This window comes from Triplophysa dalaica, chromosome 5 (genome assembly GCF_015846415.1).
Source record: "Triplophysa dalaica isolate WHDGS20190420 chromosome 5, ASM1584641v1, whole genome shotgun sequence".
Lineage (NCBI taxonomy): Eukaryota > Metazoa > Chordata > Actinopteri > Cypriniformes > Nemacheilidae > Triplophysa > Triplophysa dalaica.
In genome coordinates, this window is record NC_079546.1 from 6238338 (window position 1) to 6262733 (window position 24396).

The 24396-nt window shown below is 40.0% G+C and overlaps 2 protein-coding genes and 1 long non-coding RNA gene across 4 annotated transcripts; 1 reads left to right on the forward strand and 2 right to left on the reverse strand.

Annotated features, from left to right (window-relative positions):
• Positions 1-874: 874 nt before the first annotated feature.
• On the forward strand, positions 875-10471 carry LOC130420922 (uncharacterized). The gene is made up of 4 exons (XR_008906734.1): positions 875-1168; positions 1461-1514; positions 8981-9083; positions 10380-10471. It is a non-coding gene; the product is annotated as an uncharacterized LOC130420922 (long non-coding RNA).
• Positions 10343-15093, reverse strand: gxylt1b (glucoside xylosyltransferase 1b). The gene is made up of 7 exons (XM_056748466.1): positions 14528-15093; positions 12751-12937; positions 12484-12615; positions 11780-12031; positions 11400-11523; positions 11140-11312; positions 10343-11007 (listed from the first exon to the last, which is right to left on the reverse strand). Exons 1-7 carry the CDS (start codon positions 14869-14871, stop codon positions 10846-10848), a joined length of 1374 nt encoding a protein of 457 aa, XP_056604444.1. The 5' UTR covers positions 14872-15093; the 3' UTR covers positions 10343-10845.
• Positions 15094-15486: 393 nt separating this feature from the next.
• yaf2 (YY1 associated factor 2) lies at positions 15487-24143 on the reverse strand. 2 transcript variants are annotated; one of them, XM_056748708.1, is made up of 5 exons: positions 23984-24143; positions 23578-23703; positions 20130-20348; positions 17020-17172; positions 15487-16695 (listed from the first exon to the last, which is right to left on the reverse strand). In XM_056748708.1, exons 1-5 carry the CDS (start codon positions 24007-24009, stop codon positions 16452-16454), a joined length of 768 nt encoding a protein of 255 aa, XP_056604686.1. In that variant the 5' UTR covers positions 24010-24143; the 3' UTR covers positions 15487-16451. The 2 variants fall into 2 exon arrangements, with proteins under 2 accessions (XP_056604686.1, XP_056604687.1); XM_056748709.1 differs by lacking the exon at positions 20130-20348.
• Positions 24144-24396: the final 253 nt, after the last annotated feature.

Here is a 24396-nt window from a genome sequence, read left to right on the forward strand (position 1 = left end):
AGCAGCATGTCTGACAATCATTAAACAAATATTGTTTAAAAACACCCTGTTGGTACTGTTTGAAGTGTTATCGAATACATTAGTTTGATTTATGACAATTGTGACATAAATATGTTCCCTCTAGACAACTACGCTTTCTATTGTTCAAAATAGTTCTTGGTTTGATTTTTTGAATACTTAAAGGTAAACATGGTTCTTTTAAAGGGATAGTTTAGACCAAAATGAAAATTCTGCAATGTCCTTACACTTAAGTTGTTTCAAACCTTGATAAAGTTTGTTGTTCTGTTGAATAGATAAAATATATTTGGAAGAATCATTGTAATCAAACAATTTTGGGCACCTTCGGATACTAGCCTACTATGGGCCTATGGTTGGGGAAAATGTCTATGGCAGTCAATGGTGCCCCAGAACGGTTTCGTTTCCCACATTTAAAAAATATCTTCTTTTGTGTTCAACAGAACAAAGAAATGTATTCAGGTTTGAAACAACTTGAGTGCGTTTACATACAGAGCATAAACTGATATCTATCAAAAATCAGCTTAAAAAGAAACCTGTTTTCACGTGTTTACATGCATAGTAATAAACCGGCTACGCAGACAACAGCGTTTGCATGGAATTTTAAGACTTGGTCTATTGTCAATAGTCTGTTTGGTAATAAAAAATGCAGCGGGAAGCTGTAATTTTATATCTCTTCTCATGTCCGCAGTACCTGCATATGTAAAAATAGTTCTTTATTTTGACGTTTCTACATCAACTGTATGATTCGAGAGCGGACTTTTATGTGTTATTTACTATTACTTTCGTTTGGGACTTTTACTATTGCGCTGTCAGACATGCGCACATCAATAACACTGAGAGAGAACCGGTAAAGGTGTTTACATGCAGCGTAAAAGCGGAGTAATGGACAAAAAACTACCTCCGCCGAGCAGGTTTTGCTTACGCTGTTTATGAGCTCTCCCCGATAAAAGAAAACCGTTTTACGCATTTAGCGTTATCAGTTTATTAAGCTTAATCGGAGTAAGACTGTGCATGTAAACGCACTCCTTGGTGACATATTTTTTGGCTGAACTATTCCTTAAAGAACCTAAAAGTTTGCATGTAATTAAACTCTTTACATCTAGGAATGCATTTTGAGGTCCATATTGCCTGAGCGGTTGGATCTCAGCAGGTACACTACACACTTCCCATCAACCCCCGCAACACTCATTGGTTTGTTAAGGTGCTGTTTTAGGAAGGTTTTGGCAGTGAAAACGTGAGAGCTTGATAATAAGTTGAGCCGACAGCACACACACACAGTTTTCTCAGTCATAAACCGTTTCTTTGTAAAAATCACAATAATGCTAGGTTTACTTCTAAATTTGTTTTATTTTAAACTGAATGTGAAGCAATTAGCCTCCAAGTGGAAAAGTGGTCTCCTTTTAAAGCTTTTAATTCATATCTCTCTCTCTCTCTCTTTACAGAGGATATGTAGCTAAAAGCCTTTGTTTTATCTGGAGCAGCATGATCCAGCACAGGTGAGAGCTACTAGAGTTCTAGTTACATCTAATCAATCCTTTTCTCATTGTTATATAACTCCTGAAAATTCTGTCCAAAGATTTCCGCTGAGAACCTCAGCTGGATTACATGACAGTCAGAAAATGTTTAGCAAATTTGTGCTCTGCTTTCACTGATGTGATATTAATTCTTTGCTAATAATTATGCAAGATTTCCATCCAACATGACAAGAAATGTTTCTGAACAGGATCACCCACCATGCCTTTAAAGATGCCCTTTTATTTAAACATTTACATTTTCTGTTCAAAATATTGATTTAAATTACTCTATACATCATCCAAACATTTACAGAATTCATATAATGTTTTTCGTTTTCTTTAAAAAATTACATTCTTTAGAGTGGTGCACATTGTTAATTTTGCTCAATATTCTGAGTGGAGAATCTAGTAAACATGAAATGGCCCGTGCCAATCGGCCATATGGTTTCCTTTCTCCTCCAAATCCGACACTCCTTTGTAAGTGTTTTTGGTTAAGTGAGACTTATTTTATAAACATGAATCTGGTTGGTCTTCCACTTTTTTGAAAAAAAAAACCTTCCCTATGGTGGTGCGAGGTCTGACAGCCGACTGTTCCGTGGGGCACAGATGGTGCTACTCTTACGTAAATCCTTTTGAAATCCCTTTGAAGCTGTGGAAAAATGAAAATAAATTAAGAAACACACTCAAGAAGATTGAAATGGCTTGTTCAGACTTTATGAGAAACAGAATTCCCGTTCCCGGAGTTTCATTGCAAACACCATGATGTTAGTGATTTATTTCAAACCAGTGCATGCCATTGCCATTGGAATCAACATATCAGCAAATCAAAAGTATGCTTAATACATTTTGAGAAGCCGTTGCACCAAAACATCATTATTCTTCTGGAAACAAAGAGGAATTTCAATGAAATATGCCACTTTTATCTACAATGAACAAAGTGTTAAAGCTCTCTAAAGTGCACAAACTGCAATATGTATAATGCAAGCGTCAGACATGCTCTTCTGTGATCAATAAAAGATTCATTTCAGGAGAGAACGCGAGTGTGTATGTGAACCACCGGCCACTTTGTGTGCAAGCTAATCAGATCAGCAGACAGCAAGATAAACAGGCCTACATGCAGATATTGATTTAGCTAATTAAACTCAATAAAAGTGTTTGTGATTGGAATCATAACCAAAGTCAGTTGATCCAAGAAGATCAACAAATGACACACTTGCTTTTGCGCATCCAACGCTGTATCGAACGCTCTCTGGCGCCAAATAAATCCACATAATTTTGGCTCCCGACTTGTGTACTTTACATTTAAGCCACTTAAGACTAAAGTGCTAAGTGGCTCATGGAAAAAAAAAATTGGTGTCTCGCAGAAAATCAAATTTAAATCAGTAATCTGAAGGTGCATAGCATATGTAATAGGTAAGCTATTTCTTCGATGAACGAGCGTGTGACCGTTCTCTTCGTGACAGGTAACAGAAATATATATTTTTAAATGCAACAAACTAACAAAACACAAATAAAAACAATACAATTAAACCGAAATAGAAAGAATAGGAATAAATGTATTTATGACCATGGTGATGAGGTTGGTGCACATGTTGGCTACCTGCTCATACCATTGGGCTTTGCCCAGTCATGTGACTACCCGCTTTGATTTCTCAATTGATTAAACCTGAAACTTGTAGAGCGTTTGTTCTTCCGTCAGGAGAGCACAGGAGAAAGAAACAATCTTCACGTTTTGTTAGAGAATTGAGTTTGTTGGGCAGATTCAATGTCTGTTCTATTATAGGATCTTATATTAGAAGCATAAGTAGTGATAAGTTGTTTCACATGATCATGTTTCACAAACTTGGGTAGGCAGATAAGAAAATAGTTGAAAAATAAAGTTCAGGTGAACATGTGATTATATTGCCTTCCTCTCTGTGCTCTTGTGGAGTTTGTTTCCGCTTTCCTTGCCAATGCAATGGCAGCCCTGATCCTTACAGTAAAAGTCTTTTAAGGGCGAGGTGTTCCAAATAAATCATTTTGCGCCGGAATAAAGTCTGGGCATTCTTTGACCTCAATGCACTGAGTGTGTGCTTCCAACAACCACTCAGCTATCTGCGAGTGTTGCTCATAACCAGAATGGGAGCAATTATTCAGGAAAATGTGCTGCAGAAGCAAAACCGGCAAAAATAGAAAGACCTAGATACAGAGAAGCATTAAATCTACTGCGTATGTGCGGATGCGTGATTCTGTCGAGGAAAATTCTTACGGGGCTTTCTTGAATTGGTATGCACATCAATTGTAACCTTTGTCAATATTTAATGCTCTTAAGTGTGTGACTTAAGTATGTGGCAGTGATGTATTGCATCCAGACAGGGGTCTTTCCACGCTGTGCGTGTAACATTAATACCTGCCGTTCTCAAACTAGATCTTAATGACTTTAAAAATGTATACATTTCCCAATGATTCAATCCATCTGACTTTGAATTTCTCTCACGTGTGGTTTCTGTCCTCTTACCGAACCCCGAAGGGGACAAAACTTTTCCAACAACTTGCAGTTGCCCGAATGCGATAAATCAAAGTCTCCCAAGGTTTTATTTCAATTCACAGCCTGTTAAACATCATTCATTCAAAATTTACAAAGATACGATATCTTGTGGTATGTGTTAAAACACAAGCAAATGCATCCAATCCTGAAGTATTAGCTTTCAGTTTTCAGTGTGTCAACATCTTGCTTGTTCCATTTTCCTCAAAATATCTCCATGCTCCACTATCAAGATTGATTAATCTTAGTAGGTGTCTTGAAATCCTCCAGACGCTACACGGCGTCCCCCTGGGCGTCAGAACTGGCGTCTCGTGCATCTGTCAGGATCTGTATTCCCTCGTCTATACTGGCGCATTCTGTGAAGGACAAATTAATTAGCTGTTGCAAATGTTGGCAGATGGTTTTGAAGGACATGTGCGCTGCCTCAGGTGGACGTACTTACTCGCAGCCATTCCCAAACAACTTCACATACGTCTCATATCTCGCCTACCCTACGGAAGACCTGAAGTGTGCGTGCTCAATATAAAGAAGATCTTCTGCTGTCTGTGTGTTCTGTGATTGAATTTGTGAAGCAAAACCTCTCGATTGGAATCTTTGCAAGCAGGAGAAAAGATTAATTCAGCATCCATAGAGGCAGCTCGTGATTTCAGAGGGTTGGAACGGAAACCACCGCGATCAGGCGTGGCCTCCTTTCACTTCCAACTGCAATTACGAATAATCAGTCCAATCAGTATGCTAATCTCTAGCGTTCCGAACGACGATTCATCAAAGTCGCTAATTCAATGGCCGTCTTGGGTCTTTTATTTTGCCCTCTTTCCTGCGAATGTGATAACCGGTTAACATTATCTGTGTTTTATCAGGCCTGGGCCAGAACAATGGTGACAGTACACGCTTGAATGAGCTGAAAAGGTGGCGTAAAAAGACAACTATTGTGATTTTTGTGACTGCGCATCTGATAAAGAGAGTATACGGGAATGAAAAAAGGGGGCCTATCAGTTATAGCTCAATTGTTTCCTATTCATTTATGATTTAATGAGGGGAAGACGGGTTGTAGCTCCGGTTCGGGGGAAATACAAAGGAAGCCAGTGCCGCGCTATGGTAACAAAGCAAAACAAAAGCATTTGTGAGTCTTTTAGGTTTTGTATCCGAGCACAAAACGAATACAAAAAAAACAATTAATTCCCATGTTATTGTTTGTGTGCTTGAGTCAATCGCATTGCGAAACAAAATATCTAAACGCTAAACTTGTGAAGTACTTTAAACGACAGCAAATTCGCAAGTCTGAATCCACAACATTTCTTACAATTCACGTTGCCGTCTTATCTGTTTTTAATCAGTCTTGTCTCGCATTTGATGGAGCCCTGTTTCCTAAGGGCCCGGTGCCAAATTATGATGAGTTTATCAGTAAAATGCAAAGGAGGCATAATTATTCTCATATAGTGATTAGACGTTAGATTTCCCTCAAGGTACAAAGAGTCGTCTCACACAGATTGCAACAAATGGATGCAAACGTTAGACCAACAAATGAATGATTACTCCTCTCTAATTGGAGATGTTCATTTGGAGACAACATCAGCAGTCGTGTGCGGAAGAGCGGGGGAGATGCTTTATTGACACGGGTCTTCGCACAAATCAAAGGTGCAGATAAGCAATTGAAGCCATTCAGAAGTCAACCAAAAGTGACGAATATTCCTCCACATTAGAAGATGTGGTGACTGCTGCATTTTTTACATCACAAAGTGACAGTTTAATTACCTTTGCCTTAGATGAAGATGAACTGGGTCACTATGTGAGCAGATACACATTTAGGAAGAATGTTTCTTTTCGCTTTAAATTACTCTATGAATCACAGGAACGCTCACGACAGCAGTTTTTGAACATGCTCACCACTCACATGAGTCCAGAGCTGATATCAGACGTCATTATATCTCTTTTGAGAAAACCATCGAATTTAAATGATGTTGCTTTTAGCTAACAGCTTTATGAGCTTTAAAAAAACTGATGTTTCACGCTTTCCCTTTTACATTTGCAATTTAACATGGACAAAGAAATTCCCTAAACTTTCATGCAATTTGTAATTCTTGGCCTTCTGTTTAGGGTTATCTTAGGGTTAGGGTTATGGCTAGGGTTAGGGCTGGGTTAGGGTTAGGGTGCAAAAATACAACAGCCTCCCTCACAGCATCTCTCTGTAGTTTGGGATAGGAGACCGAGGGAAAAGGCACTGGCCGTCGCTTGTTTCTGAGTGTCGAAGGACCTCTATCTAACGCACAGGTTTTTAAGGCCGACCTCCCCATGGGGTCATGATGAGTAGGGTTCCTGACATTAGGTTTAGAGTTTGATACGGATAAGGCGATTCTTTAAAAATTCCCAGTTAACGCGCAGTACTTAAGGACAACCACTCAATGGGGTTTAAAGGGGCAGGGTTCCTGACCTTAGGTTTAGGTTTAGTGCAGATAAGGCGATTCTTCAAAACCTGTTTCTTGTTATCTGTTCTGAAAAAATGTTGTATTAAGTTTATCTCACAGAACCGATGCACATGCGACAGAGACTAACTCTTGACGGCAGCCGAGCTGTCCATCTTGGCACGAGACAGTCAGACCTGTGAGACTAAGCATAAGCGGGGGTAACCTCTAACCCAATAAGACGCACTTAGGGTTCGGGTGCAAAAAAAACTTGTGTACATAACGGCGTCCCCCACAGCTTCTCGCTGTAGTTTGGGATGGGAGACCAAGGAAAAAGGCACTGACTGATGCATGTTGTTTGGTGCAGATAAGGCGACTTTTCAAAAAATAGGTCAACGCACAGTTGTTAAGGACGACCATCAAATGGGGTCAAACCGAACAGGGCTCCCGACCCTAGGTTTAGCACAGACAAGGTGATTCTTCAAAAAATGGCCAACGACCATTGTATTGCCAACTAGGCTAATATGAAAAACTATAACAGTCTCCCCTGACCTACCTCCAGGTCTAACGTAGGAGCCATACGATGGCCTGTTTTTAAGAGTCCTACAGTTTAACGCCTTCTAGTCACCGACAAGCTATTCTCCCAAGTGTTTGTAAAATTAGAAGATACGCAAGAGACACACATCATCAGTAGTAGACCCCAGAGTCATCGGGTGTTTCGGCCTTGAACTACTAGACACCCTCTTCTGAGGCGGCCCGCCGAAGGGGATCAATCCTCGGCGTGTGTCTCGTGAACGATCGTCTGCCTGACCGGTCCGGATCCACAATTGGTTTTGTTGGGATTCCGGTGCTTTCTGCTAACCTCTTCTTCTCCGTACTTACAGAAATAGACTAGATATTCTTAGTAAACTCCTAGTACAAGCAATTTCCCTAAAATGGAGTTCCCCACTAGACTTTTGCTTAGTCCAAAACTGTTGATCCCCAGTACCAAGTCCAAACAAGTAAACCCCAGTCTTTTAAAATAAAAAAATGTACAACTCTGTAAAACCTGATCCTTAGTGACAGTGGTATAATCGCTACCTTTTACTATGACCAGTGAGACGCCGACAGTGATTTGAATTAGGTTGTTAGGGTTAGGGTTATGGGTGGGTTAGGGTTAGAACTAAGTCTAAAACCTATACATAGCCATTTGCTCATAAAAACACATATTACAGGGACCCCAGCACCTTTCGATTAACCATTTTGCTTTTATGTTTTTTTTATTTATCAGAGTTAACTCAATTCCGTTTGACATACGCTCCAATAATAATAATTTAATCACCCTGGGTGAGAACAGCTCATTGACGTGTTTTGCCACTTTGAAGCCCACAGGTTTCTGTTCACCGTGTGCTCTAAGAATAGACTTCATCATCAGCTTGCTACACAGATATGCATTAAGCTCATTGGGTTCTCTAACAGAAGCAAATTCAAACTGAATCGATACAGCTCCGTGATGAAACGGACTGAAGCGTAAATTGGCACACTTGGGAGACAGAACACTTTAGCTGTACACTCTTTCAAGAGGCAAATGGCTATTAAGGTGACCAGGAACACTTTTTAAAAGAGAAAGTCAATGAATATATATATAAGCTTATTTTGCAGAAAAATACAAAATTTTGCTTCCTTTCTAGCAGTTTGGTGCCTTTTATTTTGATGTTGCATTGTTTTATATTCACCCGGGTCTTGTTATCTATAATTGATCTGCTTGTTTATAAAGTCTATTGTGTGTTTACAATTACATAATTTTGGATGTTGTTTGTCTTTAACAGCAGTATTTAACACAAAAAAAAAACACAAACGCACACATTTTTTAATCTCTTTATTGCACAAAATGTTTGTTTTATATGCCTCTAAATGTTTCATATGGCACTACTGGTGCAACTTCTGTTTCAACTTTAAGGTGTAAAAATTGCTCAAAAGAATGTATTTTTAAGAAGCATGTCTCAAGCAATATTTTACTAGAAGTAATTTAATAATGTTACACATTAAACTTTTTAAAGATGTAAAGATTTTACACAACATTCTTAAACTTAAACTTTCATGCAATGCAATGTAATTCTTGGCCTTCTGGTTAGGGTTATTTTAGGGTTAGGTGTAGGGTTAGGGTAGGGTTGGGGTTAGGGCTAGGGTGGGGTTAGGGTAGGGTTAGAAGTAAGTCGAAAAAACAATACATAGCAATTTGCTAATAAACACACATATTCCAACCTGCACCACATGTGCATGGACCCTAACCTACACTTTTCACCTTATAATGCAAATACATTTACCCCAACACCAAACTGCTTAGTTCATAATAAAATGTGTTAGAAAACTGTAATAAATTCATTTTGTTGATACCAGTCCAGAAATGCATTTCAAAGCTTCCAGCCATGAAGCAGCCCCTACATGCCGCCGGTCTGCCAAACTGAATACAAATGCATATATAAACAACTGAAAAAAAGAAGCGCCTCATTTATTTCTTTGCCTCTGTACCTGTTTCACAGAATCTGCTTGGCCGTTGATTAGACTCCACCGTGGCTGGCTTTACACTTCCCGGAGACTTGGACCCCTCCGAGCGGCCGCACAATGGGATGGCTCACGTGCCAGGTAATTGGCGTCTGTGGGGGACAGGTGCTCCCACAATGCACTGAGGCTCTCTGCCGATTCTCCTTTCACATGGCTGTAATTACCTAATTGAAAAGCTCACTGGGGGAAATAGGAGAGAGAGATAAGGTCTCTTTCTCCAAACCACAGGCTGCTTTTTGTTGACCAGAAAAAAACATCCATTTGTTCCCACTTGAGGTAAATATTGTCCAAGGGAGAAATGAGGGGAGGGAAAGCAAAGATAGGGTATCCATTGTAAACGGGCTGATGGGAGTGCATACAGGTGAGGGAATGTACAATAGACCCAAGGGTTTTTGTTTTAGGATATTCCTTTCATGCCTGTTAACTGAAACTGTTGAAAGTGGATTATCAATATGAAAGCAGACACTTACAAATGGTCTTTTATGAAAACATATTTTCATAAAACAACAAACGCACAATGATGCTGGGAAGCTGTTGTGTTGTTTCATGAGAAGACACTAAAATCAATCTCTTTGACTTGACTCGTCAACACTTTCCCAAGCAAAAATGGCTAGTGATTAAAATAACAACATACCTCTGATTTAGAAATTTTAAATGAGCAATAAACTTCACAAGATGTCCTGAGTGACAGTGACTTTTAAATTCGGGCATGTCCATTAGTCAACGTTTTATACATTCCCTGGCTACTGCATGTTTGGTTATTACCTATTTTGTCGTATACTTTCAGTTGCTGTGTCAAATTGTATCTGCCATCATGCACTGTTACAATGCAAAATCCTGTAGTTTATTGGTATTTGTGTATTAGAGAAAAAGCTAGTCCTAAAGAATTCACCTTCGCAGTAAGTACAATATTGAACAATGCTGTGCCCTAGTGGATCTAACTAAAATTACACCCAATACTAATTACCACATTTATAACCTTTATTTTCATTTTAAGGTTTAGAAATAGGGCAATATTGTATAGTCTCAAAGGCTTTGTGTGACTATATTTTATGTTGTAGGTTATATTACAGTATTACCTTAAAGCCTACAGCAGTCCTTGCATGTTCTGCTTTCTTATATTATTTTATTATTAATGGCATACAGTGACAAAATGGCATTTTAATGTAATATGATATTAATGATACTTTATTTGGTAATAATATCATAATTTTAAGTATTTTGTCAAGTAAACCTTTACGAGAAAATTAAATTAGTAACCAAGTCATAAGGTCAATTACAACTGATAGATTTATTTTATTTATTTGAACATCATTCTAAGGAATAGCTCACTCAAAATGAACATTTTGAAACCATTTTACTTTGTTTCATTGATAGATGAGCTGGTCTCCTGCATACAGGTAAAGTGAATGGAGATCTTGGATTTGGTTCTGAAACGTCATAACAGTGAGTACACAACACAATTTTTGGGCAAAAACAAATAATTGTACACAAAAATACATTTACATCTCACGTATTTCCAACGTTATCTCTTGCAATACATTCAAAACAGTCTTAACAGGATAAATAACTGAAATGCAAATGGCCCGTCAAGGGGTTTCAGTGGCAATGCACATTTCATTGTTACACTGAAATTGTTACTTCTTCAAGTCATGAAAACTTCAAGGTCACCATCCAGTGTCACATCAGGGAGTTTAAACCTGCAGCGTGTGATTTTGAACTTGAATGTTCACCCCACCGATTGCACACGAGACTGGAACAGATGAGCAGTGGCGCTTTCATCCAGTTCCTGAGAACTCCTTTCTGCTTTTATTCAGATTCTTAAAAAGTCACAGAGTCAGTCTCAGCCACCAGGTGCCATTGTTTTCTGAATCCCTCTTACAGACTTTTCAAGTCCTTTGGTAAAAAAATGGCTAACTTTTCCGCAGTATGTGTGCGTGGTTGCATTCAGTGCGATCTTCAGGGGTGACAAGAATGACTGTAGAAGATCCTCTCCGAATATGTACTGCCAGAGAAGAAAGAGTGAATCCAGTGGTGAACATTGCGGAATTTGAAAACTGAGTTCGTAAGCCTACTTGCATCTGCGTCAAGGACTAAAAATTAATTTAGTCAAAATCAATGTTGGCAGATAACTCACCTGTTCAAAAGCCTGATACACAGCTTTAAAAGCTGACTGTTTGTCACCGTGAAACACTCCTCGGTTGCCGTGTAGCGTGACCACACCCTCCTCCTTGGCCGGGACGCAGTTGCTACCGTAGATGCAGTGGTCGGGACGGTAGTTCCAGTTGCAGGGGAAAATAAACAGCATCTCTGTTTGGACACACACACACACATCCCTTATTTAGACATGACAAGCCTTAAAACTATAGAATGTAACTTCATGCTAGAAATGCCTACCTGGATTGTAATGAAAGATGATGTTAATGAGATCTTGGTCACCCCAGGTTATATTAAGTTTATATTTCTGTAGTAGAGGCATTAGAAGCTCATTCCAGTGAAGACGAACGCGTGTCATGTCATTCTGTTCATTAACACAGCAGAAAGAACACAAATACAGGTTTAAAGTATGTAAATAGTTGTCCCACAATGTAAACAATGTAAGTAAAAATGTAATAAGAGCTTTGGCACCCTCTTCTGGACTAAAATAAAATAACATGCGACCAGAAGGACCAAATGGTCAAACTGTAAACTTCAGCTGTTGGTTCCGGTTGGTTGTGAACAACAATATGTAAATGAACAGGATCACGCTCCCTTTGTGGGCCGGGTCTTAACCTCACCTTGAATTGTGCCATTCGCATCCGGGTCAAATTCATAAGCATGACACCAGAGTTGATGCCGTTTTTTCCGTAATATGGATGACGGGAAAAGCGGCTGTACCAGCCTATCCGAGGCTCCTCGTGTTCTGGTGCCATGGCTACCAACTGAGTGCCGTTAAATTGTGCCAACATGTCCCAGATTAGCTCCACGGGCCGGATGAAGAGGACATCAGTGTCCACATAGAGTAAGGAGTCGACATTTCTCAGGATCATCTGTAAGGGACAGCAGGAAATGGAAAACGTGTGTTATTTTTATGAATAGCCTGGTAATATCTTGACAGGTAACATAATTATGTAAATGAGGTTGCCACTTCAGCATCAAATTTACATGTTTTTTAACATTTTGGGAGGAAAAGCTGTACAGCATTTTCAGATATAATCACTGTAACCTTTTCAAACATTTTAAATGCCACTTCTGCTCAAAAAAAAAGAATTGCAATACACCGCATGTGTTTTGGAGGATGGTTGACAACATTGGATGTTGGTTTGCTGGTGTCCCCCTCCGGTATATTAACCAACATAATATCCTTGGTCATTAACTAACTCAAGGCTGGTTGACCAATGTCAAGTTTTGCATGGCAATGCTGTTTTCCCGAGTAGACCAGAATCAAAACACAAGCCTGTAAATCAGCATGGACATTTTCTGCCATTACAGTAATACTCACCGGTAGAAAGAGTCTCTGTGATGCACACGGCTTGAAAAGCTGACTCCACTCTTCATGGTTCTCACGGGGGAATGAAATGGGATGAACAACATAGCTGAATTTCAATGAAATGAAAGCTGGCCAGGAATCCAACTGTATAAGAGAAAGATGGATTTAGAAATAGTCAACCTTTCCTTTTAATTTGAGACTTTAGTGTTCTAGTATTGAATCTTTAAAGGTTTGTGTATTGATAGACATGCGGAAATTAAACAATATAATCATACTGACTGTAGCTTTAATATTGGCGTGCAACTGATTCTCTGCAAAGATGTGAAATCTCATGGCACGGCTGCTTAGCATGGCTGCGGTCTTAAGCATGTTGACAGCTTCCCCGAGTCTCTGTCCGCAGACCACCACTGCAAGGTGCATCAACGTCTCATGCTGTCCAGCTAATTTCACCTTGTTCTCCACATCTCTGCAGACAGATTAAAGTGGTCATATGGCGCGAATATGTGTTTCTCTGTGTCTTTGGTGTGTTATAAGTTGCCCATGAAAGTTTAAGACACGTAAAATTGCAAAAATGAAAGAGTCGGAACAAAAGATGCATTCTATCTAAAAGCGAATGCTCACCCCTGCCTGAAATGCCTCGTGTAACCACACCCCCACAAATCTACGTCAGTTCCTGGTATGATTTGACTAGGACCACCCAAATGTATACGCAAGGAAGGTGGGCGTACCTGTCAGTACAATTGCTTTGAACCTGATTTTCCAAATATGGTAAGAGGCGTGAGATTGACACGCTTGCAGTTTTCAACCAATCACTGCGCACTGTTTAACTGCCCAATCATAGCACACCTGGCTTATAAAAGCGATGAGCTTTGTAAAAAATCTGCGCGTTTTAGAGAGGCGGGGAAAAGAGGAGATACAAACATTCATGGTATGTGGAAAATACTGCGATTCTCAATCTTAAATCGTGTGTACATTGCATTACACCCAAAACAAACGATAATACTCGTTTTAGCAGTTTCATGTGACTCCTTTAACCCTTAACTTCATTTTGAGCTTGGCTGATAAAGGTGAATGGATCAACCCTCCCCCCAAATTACACTAGATGTGAAGGGTTATACGTGATAACATTTGTTTTGGATAACATGTGTTGTGTTAGACGTGTTGATGAGTAAACAAAGATCACAGGAAGTCACATCCAGCTGTGCGCCAATCATCACACTTACTAGCCTAAATCAAATAAACTACGGATCTTCTTTATTATTTTGAGTTTAACAATAAATATGTGTATCAACCGACATTGCTACAGATAAGATAATAATGGTCGAATTATTTCTTCCTGCACGGACACTTTTGCTCACAATGGCTCATTTCCCCACAAGCTGAATCACCTGAAACACAGGTGTGCGTGATTTGGCAGCTCGTGATCTGTTTCAGTGCTTTGAAACAGTACTATTACTTCGACGTGATGTAATGCCACCCCTCGACACTTCTATTGAAACACTAAAGGTAAGTGTAACCTATTTTAAGCATAAAGAGTTTCACGAGTCAGTGTGGAAGTACACGCGCTGCTGTCACGTGCATTTCCCTCTCATGTGCACTTCACATGTGTTCGACACTTCCTGTTTTCCTGACTCCATAATAAACCGCTGTTGCTGCAAGTCAAATATCATGTTTTCGTACAAAATGTATTTATAACTTCATTTTTTTCATCTGATGCGCGATAACACATTGACAATCAATCAAAATCCATTCCTGTTTAAAGGGCTCGCCCGTTTAAACGGCAAAACCGCAGCAGGCGAACTTAATATACAATATTTATATTTGTTTATTTCAGTTGGTTTGGTAGTCAATAAGTTATCGTTATGACGTTATCTTAGCAATATAACGTTGGAGTAGTTGACACAGAAACGACGCTTCCATGTCGGTATCAACACCGCGTAAACGAGCACGTCCCACAAAAGTCGTCATCGTTGTAAATGCCGTACGTCAAACACGCTAATTCATGCAAGATATCTAGATTGACTTGTAAACAAATAAATCAAAATAATCCTATTACCCGACTTTGTGTGACCCCGCCGTTGCGGGTCGTTGTTTTGCTCCGTTAAAGTTCTTCGTAGGCGCCTTAACTTCCTTTAATCCGGCCGAATAACTTTCTACATCGTATTGACTAAAAACATACAACAAAGAGAGAAGAGCGATAGCCATACACAAGCCAAATGTACGAACATACACCCGCATTTTACAAAGTATGGGCCTTGTTTTCACTTCAGATGTGGATTTGTCTGTACTCGCCCACTGACGACCACCACCATCCCCCACAAACAAGTTCTGCCCCCCAGAGGCGTGAGATAGACCCCTACACTGCAGTAGGATTTTATGTGGTGTTTTATTGGTTCCCATCCACCAGATAGCATCTCACCAATGAAACCCAAAAAATTGTAATTTCCAACGAAACCAATATAATTCCCATTATAGCCATTAAATCTAGTAGAATTGGTGTGATGTTTACTGGGCTGTAAAATGGCTGCACTAGTAAGCAAAGTAAAACAAATAAAAACATGTTTCTTAAAAATAGTGATTCAAAAATGTTGTTAGGGTTAGCCGATCACTTCAAATCTCCATGTCACATGAATATTCAGAACAGTTGTAGAGTTCTTTACACCTTTACATGAACAGGCCTTTGTGTTCTTGACAACCGGCAAAACAGGCTTTATGTATTATTTCAGTTGGATATGAAAAAGCTAATAAGTGTTTCCTGGTGTACAAATGTCTTGTTAGAAATAAATGTTGCGAGACACTGCTGTAAGTTGTAAAGACACAAAGCATTCCATTGTATTTGACTGAACTCCGATGCTAGATATTGCAAAACTCTTCGTGTTGTGGTAAAACCCAAACCTTTTGAAGGCCACAATAAATATCACGCTCATGCATGTTACAGAGAACAGAAACTGCCAGGTTTTAACAGACAACTTCAATTCCCATTCCCCTGAAATGAAATGTTGTTGACGACAGGAGTCTAAATCTTGCATTTTATTAAGAGATATTTCCTATACTGCAATATATTTATATCCCACTCTTCATCATAAAGGGAGGCAATGAAGTCAACATCTTACAAACACATTTTTTCATTTTTAGTCATAAATGTTATGTTTTTGTGGAATTAACAGAATTATATCAAGATAATCTAACACAAAACAATGCTGGTAGAACAACTGCCGCACAAGTGATGCGATCTACCATGAAGTTTCAAAAAAAATTAAGAAAAAAGGACAAATCCTCAAACAATGAATATTTGCTTTTCACGGTTTTTCCTTAAAACCATAACAAGTACCAGCAGGTGCAAGAAGCAACTGTTTAAGTTTAGTTTCGGTCACATTTCTTAATAGATTTATACTCGCCCTATAATGCATTTAATGTATATGAAAGTTACAATATTCAACTGCTGCAACTGAAATGCCAGGAATGCAGATACAATTGCGTTAGCAAATTCTCTCCAGTTGTTGCAACACATTTTTAACCACAAAGCTTGTTTAGCTTCAGGCCTGATTCCCAGGACGTGCTTCGACTGATAGTGACTTTAAAAAAATATTACAAAAGCACAAAACAAAAGTAAAGAGAAGAATGTGTGTCATTGTCTAAATCCTAAATACTACTCTGATTTTTAATTCTAACATGTTACGTTGGTGCTGTACATAAATGTCAAAAATCATTTCTTCAGTTTGTTCTGTATTCATCAAAGCTTCTTAAAAAGTCTACAATTTAGTTGACCTATTGAGCATTGTAACAAACCAGTTAACATCCGGTTCATATCATCTGGTTCTATAATTGTGGAAGTAGTGAGAAATGGCATGTATTGCTGGGTCAAGTCTGTGCCTTGGTAAGTCTTATCATATGTATAAGCTTGCTCCTGTGTCTGTCCGTGGTAAAATAGATACACTGAGTGCAGGACACTGGAAGTAGCGTTCATAATGCAAGGGTTCCTAGTGGGACTCCCCGTTGATAGATGAACCCTCCCCTCGTGGGGATGAAGATCTGGAGATCCCCTTTTCTGTGTTATCCGAGTTGGATCCACTCTGGCTGTGGTGGTCTCCACAAGTTGCGTTAGAGGAAGAACTGGAGGAGGGCTTTGTTTTCTCCTTAAAGTCTGTTATGATAACCGTCAGGTCTCCCACTGTTACTTCCAGATGCTGAGCGCTGCTCCTGTCCACATTTTTTAACCTGGGCCTGTGGGGCAGAAATCAAACAAAACAGATCAGACCTGCTAGTGCAGTAGCATGTAAAGCACTTTGTTGTACACCGAGTTAGATGGGACATTTGTGACTAGTATTTCAGATGTGTGCTCATAAAAACCTGTTTGTCACTAACAAGACTAAATGAGATGCTCTACAGAAAAATGTCATATATAACAATGTCTTGGAAATGCAACAATCTTAAATGGAAGTTTTTCTTAGTTCATTTAAACAATTTAATGAACATTGTTATATATTTTGTTTTTCAATTTTGATGTTTTTTATAAATACAACAAGAGACTATATCAGGGTGCATCACCTCATTTTCTTGTGGCTATTCTTTTTCATTGTCGATTCTTTCTCGCATTTGTCTTTTTCCGTCCGCTCTTTTTTTTCTTTCTTGGGCTGTGTGGGTGAAGCAAACTGCTGTGGGACTTGCTGAGCTGCCAGCTGGGAAACGGGACGAGGCTTCCTGTGGAAAAAGACAAAGTGAAAAAATAGGCAAGATAAGAGGCGAGAAAGTGAGATATTTCAAATCTAACTGAAAATTTCTTTGTGAGAAGGACTACGTGGGAAAAAGCAAGTTAAAACAGGCAAACGTTGAAGCTAGGTTGAGAAATCTTGCCTGTGTGAAGTAATCTGAGAAGAATGTGTTTTCTTAACAGCTGAAAAATAGCACCAAAGTCACTCATTGGTTTCCCTTTAACCGCATGAAGACACAAACACTGGAGATTCAAAGTCAAGTAAAGCAGAACTTCCAGCTTTGTGTTTCAAAATGCAACCGTTCCTGTTGTTCATCTGTGCTGTGCCGGGAGTTTGCTCAATGATAATCACCATGCTAAGGCATCGTGGGTGGTTGCTTGGATGTTGCAATGTGGTTATTAAGGTGTTCTTATAGAGGTTCACTTTCTAACATATTGCTATGTGGTTGGTAGGGTTTCCTTTGTAATGCAAGCAAATGAGATGTTTTCACCCATTTTACTGTGAGCCAGACAAAACAAAGAAGTTTTAATTAGGAGAACATTTGATTCATGTCCATAGCACAAATAATGCCGGTATTAAAACGTTCACATAGATTTTAATTTACTAATGAGCGTTGAACTTTATTTATTATAAATGCTATAGAAAAAATGGCTTCAATTAGAACAAGAACCTAAAAAAATTGAAATGGAGAGAAGCTAAAAAAGCTACAAATGTAAGGGCCAATAAGCAAAAGCCCATAGATTTAATCTGTCCTACAAACCACTGTTAGGGAACCATATCACTGAGTGTGTTTACTACATGCACAAAATAAACAGCTATAAATCAAATATCTTAAAAAGAAACCTATTTTCACGTGTCAACATGCATAGTAATAAACCGCCTACGCAGAAAACCATATTTACACGAAATTTTGAGACTTGCCGAAAGTTTGAGACTTGCCGGGTTTCTCGCGTGCATTGACGTCATCGTCGATAGTCTGTTTGGTAATTAAAAATGCAGTGGGAAAACGGTCAGAAGCTTTAATTTTATATCTCTTCTTATGTCCGCAGTACCTGCATATGCAACAATTTCATTTTGACGTTTCTACATCAACTGCATGATTCGAAGCAGACTTTTATAGGTTAGTTTACTATTACTTCCGTTTGGGACTTACAACTGCGTTTTTAGACATGCGCACATCAACAACACTGAGATTAAACCGGTAAAGGCATTTACATGCAGCGCAAAAGCGGAGTAATGGGCAAAAAACTACCTCTGCCGATCGTTTTTTGCTTAAACCGCTTATGACCTTTCCCCGAAATAAAAGAAAGAGTTTTACGCGTTTACATGACCATGAACATTTACATTTACGCATTTGGCAGACATATTTATCCAAAGCGACTTGCATTGCTTTATCCTATACATTTTATAGAAAGGTATTTTGCAATCCCCTGGGATAGAACCCACAACCTTGCGTTGTTAACACAATGCTCTTAACACTGACCTCTAACAACGCTGTGTTATTATTAAAAGTGCAAAAAGATTTGTTGTTTGTTTTGAAAGTATGGCGAAACAAATTAGACTGTGGCGTGCCGTCATAGTCGCCTTGTTTATACACACACAGAGTCTCCGCTGATCCCGCGTGGGTTTTCCTGAACGGACGATGCATTTATGAGTAATGAATGGGAAACAATCTGATAAGAGGGAATAACTAGATGCTACTAACTCGACAAAAAGGGGAATTACAAACTGCCCACATTGTAATCCATCAAAATGACGGACGGCCTTCAAATTTTTCTGTCAATGGTATAAAAAATCTGTCAATGACAGAGAATTTTTGGTTAACGCGACCTCTGGCACAGCAACCATCACAATATCAACAGTTGTTACCAAAGGCAACGACAGAAAAAAAATGTCGTCAGAGAACCGTAAAGTCTAACCAAAGCATCTAAAACACAACTGTTTTTTTTAACTTTGCTGTTGCCTTCTTTGCCAACACAGGCACGCTGATTTTCGAACAGCTTCTCAGTATCTGTAGCGCTGGTGCTTGATGTTTACGCTTTTATCCACAACCCACGGGAGGTTCGGGAATAGCTAATGAAGTTGAACATTGTGAAATTAGGACATCTAGAGCCTTAAAGAGGGGCAGCCAAGAACCGGTCATTAGCATTGATCCTGAGCCCAGGGCGAATGAAAACAGTCATTATTAGATACTGGTCTTCTGCATGTCAAGACCTGGCAGCCGGCTGTTGGTGCTTAACACCCTTCACGTTCGCCGTTGTTAGGCTCTTTGCTCGGAGAAAATCAATGAATGACTTTTGTGATACATTTCCTCTCTGGCGGAAAGAATAACATTAATGCTGATCCTGCTTATTTCTCAATCCTCTTCAATAGTTGTGAAATTACTTCCACGCTCTTTGTCTCGCATGTTGGGACTTAGCCCTGTATAATCCTAGATAGTAGTTTGCCTTTCTCGCCATTGCAACCTTGAGATAATATGAGGAGAACAATGCACAGATGGCTGGTCCATATTGAGTTTAACAATAATGAGTGACTGTACTTTATCCGCTTTATTACACAGCTGCTTTTTTATCTTAAAGTTGTCTCATAATTTATTTTAATGACTTTAAATGGCAATAATAGTTTTATATGAGCAATAATCTACTTGCTATGAGACACCATGCTGTATTGTAAATATATACTTTTATAGAAGCTTTTATGTCAACAGAAGTTCTTAGTTAAGAATCCCTAATGCAAAAACAGAATCTTTCCCATATACGTGTCAAAACGGACACAAGGGGCTGCATCTCTTATCCAAGCCAAGATCCTCTCAGATGTGTTCAAATCTGCATGTTTGTCTAATGGTGTAATGACTGTACTGGGAAGGGTTGTGTACTCATGGGCTTAATTGACGGGAGGGGACACCATGATTAATGCGCTACACTGTGTGAACATGCAGTCACATACTTCTCCTCGCATCTCTTCACTGCCAAGCCCCCTGTTTGACAGATGGTCCTTTGCCTCCCACCGTTCCAGATCTCCCTTCCACACTGTTTTCTGCCGTTCTCTCCAAGCATTTGCTTTCCTTTAGCGTCTCCTAAAATCCAACATTGCAGTTCTGCATTGCCTCCCTCTGGCTTCAGTTTCCAGGTCCCTTCTGCTTTCATCGAGGCCCCAGAACAGTGTCTGTATCAAAATGAGGTCAACCCATTTCAGAGAGTACACACAGGATATGCCCCTCTGCAAACTGTATTCAGAAATATGTCTAATAAATAATAACAGACTCTTGTAATTACTCCATAACGTGGCTGTTTTATGTGGCTTTTGGTCTATTTGGCAGAGGCATGCTGGGAGGGCTTTCTCAGACTGCATTAGTTTCGCCTTTTTGGGCAAATAGACGAGCGATGGCAGCGCTGCACTCTGGGATTCTGCACACATGCAATTAGAGCGAATTTCACACGCTGCTTTGCTCCTTCAAACGAAGCAGTGTGAGGATGGGTCACGACGGTTGACTCGTTTATTTATTTATTTCTTGTATTTTATATATTTATAGCAGGGTGGCTTTAATTGCCGTACTCACAGCATGCTGACACTTTGCACGGTAAAACTTAAAATTTACTACTTCCGCAGCATTTCTAAGATGCTTTGTCGAGTTTAAAAATAGTCCATCGTATTACAAGTTTGCCTTCTGACACGTTTCATTTCACTGCGCTCATTCTAGGCATTTTTCAACGCTTCTTATGTAAACCCCCCAAAGAAATGTGTCCCCCAGGGGTCGGCTGAACCCGAAACCAGTCTAATAATACCGGCCTTCCTCAAAGCGGGTTAGTCAACAAGTCATTCAAGCAACGCGTTTAGAAATGCAGAACCTGTAAATTTGTTTGGCGCAACTGTATTCACAGTGCACACGAACATTCGACCATGAAGAAAAATGAATGAAATGCTCGCTATAATCATTCATAATAGAAAGCGTTCATTTGTCATCACCTCGCCGACATCCATGAAGGATGATGGGTCGGATTCTCTCTGCGATACCCCTATGGAGCGCACAGGTTAAGTCAACAATTTATAACTGACTGCCTTAAATTTGTAATGACAACACAGACATACATTACTGTCAAGACAAATAGAACTCGCACACTCGTCTGGCAAAACAAAACGTAATGCGTTTTTTTCTTTGCTCAATCTGTCATCGTGAGGGTCTTTGAGGAAAAACGGCCCGGTCTAAAGGGGGGCATTCTCTCCGTGTTTGTGGTAATTGAATGGTATAATACGCTCTCCTGCAGAGTGACTGTTTTCGCCGGGGGCAAACAGTGTCAATATGCTGAAATTAGACGTTTGCTGGCTGGTTTGGGGTCAGTGAGGCAATGGCCTGAAATGGTCCGCATGAAGAGCTCCAGCTTCATCAATTAACTGTCAGTCTGTCAGCACGAGGTAACAACCGGGTAAACAAATCAACAGTGAAAGCAAATATAGCCAATGCCAAAGAAACGCTACAGAGCCCATTTGCTCAGGAGTTTGTATTGGTATAATTTCAGGCTGGGTTTGACTGTGAAAACACAGTATTTGCTCTTTTATACAGCAATTCAGGAAAAATTGACATGCCCTATAATGGGATGTATAATGTATTTGGTGGGACAGCCAACAAACGTGCTTTAAATTTACACTGGTTCTATTCGACGGCACGCATGCGTCAGCGCCAAGTAATTTTCGCATTCATTTGCCAAGAAGAACAATTCTTAAAAGCAGAAATCAATATAAATGCCACATTGTTTGCGTTGCACTAAATACAAGTGCACTAAACATAGCATAAAGCAGAAGTACAAATCTATGAGTCGAGTCTCAAACTCCTACAAACAGAAGAACAAACAATGCTTTACACTACACTTTTCCCAACGCAGTCACTTGTAAATTAACGGCCCGTAGCTATCACACATTCAAGGGGACATCGTCATTTAAACCCATCATTTGTGGCCATCTCAAAGGCATTATAACAAGGCAGATTTGCAATCATGGTTTTATTTATGGACACGCGTGTCCTCGTGTGCGTGCGCATCCTGACATGATGATGCTTCCCTTTGATGACAGCGTTCTTGATTAAGCCGTTGAATGCAAATGAGTTCAGGCTGTCTGGACGCCAGCTGCTGTGGTGACCTGGACGAGTGACAGCTCCCCACCCCCACATAAAACCTCCGCCATCCCACACACGGTTTTGTAATGAAAATGAACATTGGTTGGCTCTGTTATGATACCTTAATTTAGCAACTGTAATGGATCTGAGACTTACGATTCAAACGCTCAATGGTAATTAAGCCTTTATAAACACTCCACCGTGAAAAATGATCGTTATCTGGTGCTGGTGAGAGCCGAGGTTCATCATCATCTTCATAAGCATCTGTTCTTTTCCACGTTGCGAAATGACGATGAGAAATGTTTTACTTCCTGGCCTGATCTCATCTTAATGACATAAGGGAAATAAATGATTACCGACTCTAAAACCCTGAGAGTGGATTTTTATAACAGACGATCTGAAGGTGAGAAAATACGAGCCCATTAAATGTTCTTTTTTTGATGAGGTCATTAGAGCTCTCCTGGGTCACTGCCAGTGAATAGACGCATTTGGAAAACAGGGAAAGGCATTACCAAATGCTCATTTTAAAGCCACAATTGCTTTTTGATTGCAAATGATCAAGATTACAAAAACGCCGGCCTTCACGACCTGGAGATTACACTGAATCTATGACTGCATCTAGCTACATTTAACTGAACCATAATGAATCGGTGTGCAATGGCACATTTAAACATCCATTTGACTTCTGAAAATCTAATCAGCGCTGCTTTCTAAGCCCACAGTGAAATCATTTAGCGAGATCATTTTGCGACACACTGATTTATGCAGTGTCCCTATGTGAAAGTACAGTGTAGTTATTGCTTATGGGCTTTGCCAGCAGCCAATCCCTTGCAACTACTAATCTACTTTAAAAAAGTAACAATACCTTGAAAAATATTCAAATAATGTGCATTATTAGGGATACACCAAACTATTAGTCATGTCAGATTCTTTTGTCTCTTACGTGATTTACGTAAGCCATAAACTATGTAATTAATTGTTAAAACATGTTCATAACTCAATGGCTATAATGAGACACCATTTCGGCCGTCGCGGGTTTGAACGTGTCAAGGATTCCCAAATTTACTTTGACATTTGTATAAGCTATAAATGTAAAACAGACATTTGAACAATATGCGAGTTGATACTCGAACCCATGACTCCAGCGCCGCGAGTTTAACGCTCTGGCAACTACGCTACAGGAACATGTATGCTTTCTAAAATGCTTTCTACGTAGGCAACCAGCCACGATTTGAGTCCATGTTCAAATATGATTTTCCTAATCAAACACTGCGATGTACTCACCGCGTTGACGTTCCCTTCCTGACATCGCACATCATGCATTTGAACGCTTCGGCGCTGTTCTTGAACGTACACACGCTGCAGTCCCAGAAGCCGTCGTCGGAGGAGGGCTTCGCTTGCCGTTTCGGCCTTCAAAAAGCAAAACAAATAGAGAGAACATCACATCTCGAACTGTAGAAATGTCCGACACACTCATCTCGTATTATCCGCGCACAAAGTCACGATTTCCGCCCAACAGAAGCGGGGTTTTAATGGTTTGCTACTTTAGGTTCGTCAAACAGTCGGTCCGCCATGGTGGCCACTCTGTTGCGTCTTTTTCATTCACACGCACTCAGCCTAATGGTCTAAGATTATCGCCTCGGCTGTGTTGAAGCCACGGGCGTGGAAGTTTTTCTCTGTTTGTTTTTACCTCGTCGGACTTCTCTTGTCTCCCATGCTTCGGAAAGTTTACGCGAAGCGTTGAAGGCACGACCGCCTCTCGCGCTTAGCCGCGATGCGCGCTCTCTGTTCTATCGCGCGGCTCCCAGCTGTCGTAGAATCTACAGCGCGGCGGTGGTGGTCATGTGACCGGGCTACGCCAATCCGGCGTTGATTTATTTTCTCCGTTAGGGACGTCGGGTTTACATACGTATTGTGCTTAGGTTCACTCTGTGTGTGTCCGCTCAATGACTGGACGTTGGGAGACCACGAGGCTTTGGTATTTACCCCTCCTAAATGACTCCAAGGTATTCGTCCTGCCAGACAAGTAGAACGCCTTCAGCATCTATATAACCACTTCTTTCCAAATTTTTAATTGAGCGTGAGAATTTAAGTCCAGTTCAC

Excerpts from the sequence above, each read along its gene's own strand:
- gxylt1b (XM_056748466.1), bottom strand. The coding sequence starts at position 14,871 with ATGGGAACCAATAAAACACCACATAAAATCCTACTGCAGTGTAGGGGT. Across the intron at positions 12,032-12,483 it reads CACAGAGACTCTTTCTACCG|ATGATCCTGAGAAATGTCGA; the intron begins GTGAGTATTACT and ends TGTCCCTTACAG. Across the intron at positions 11,313-11,399 it reads CATCTTTCATTACAATCCAG|AGATGCTGTTTATTTTCCCC; the intron begins GTAGGCATTTCT and ends GTGTCCAAACAG.
- yaf2 (XM_056748708.1), bottom strand. The coding sequence starts at position 24,009 with ATGGGAGACAAGAGAAGTCCGACGAG. Across the intron at positions 20,349-23,577 it reads AGGAAGGGAACGTCAACGCG|ACACTGTTCTGGGGCCTCGA; the intron begins GTGAGTACATCG and ends ATTTTGATACAG. Across the intron at positions 17,173-20,129 it reads GTGAAGAGATGCGAGGAGAA|GAAGCCTCGTCCCGTTTCCC; the intron begins GTATGTGACTGC and ends CTTTTTCCACAG.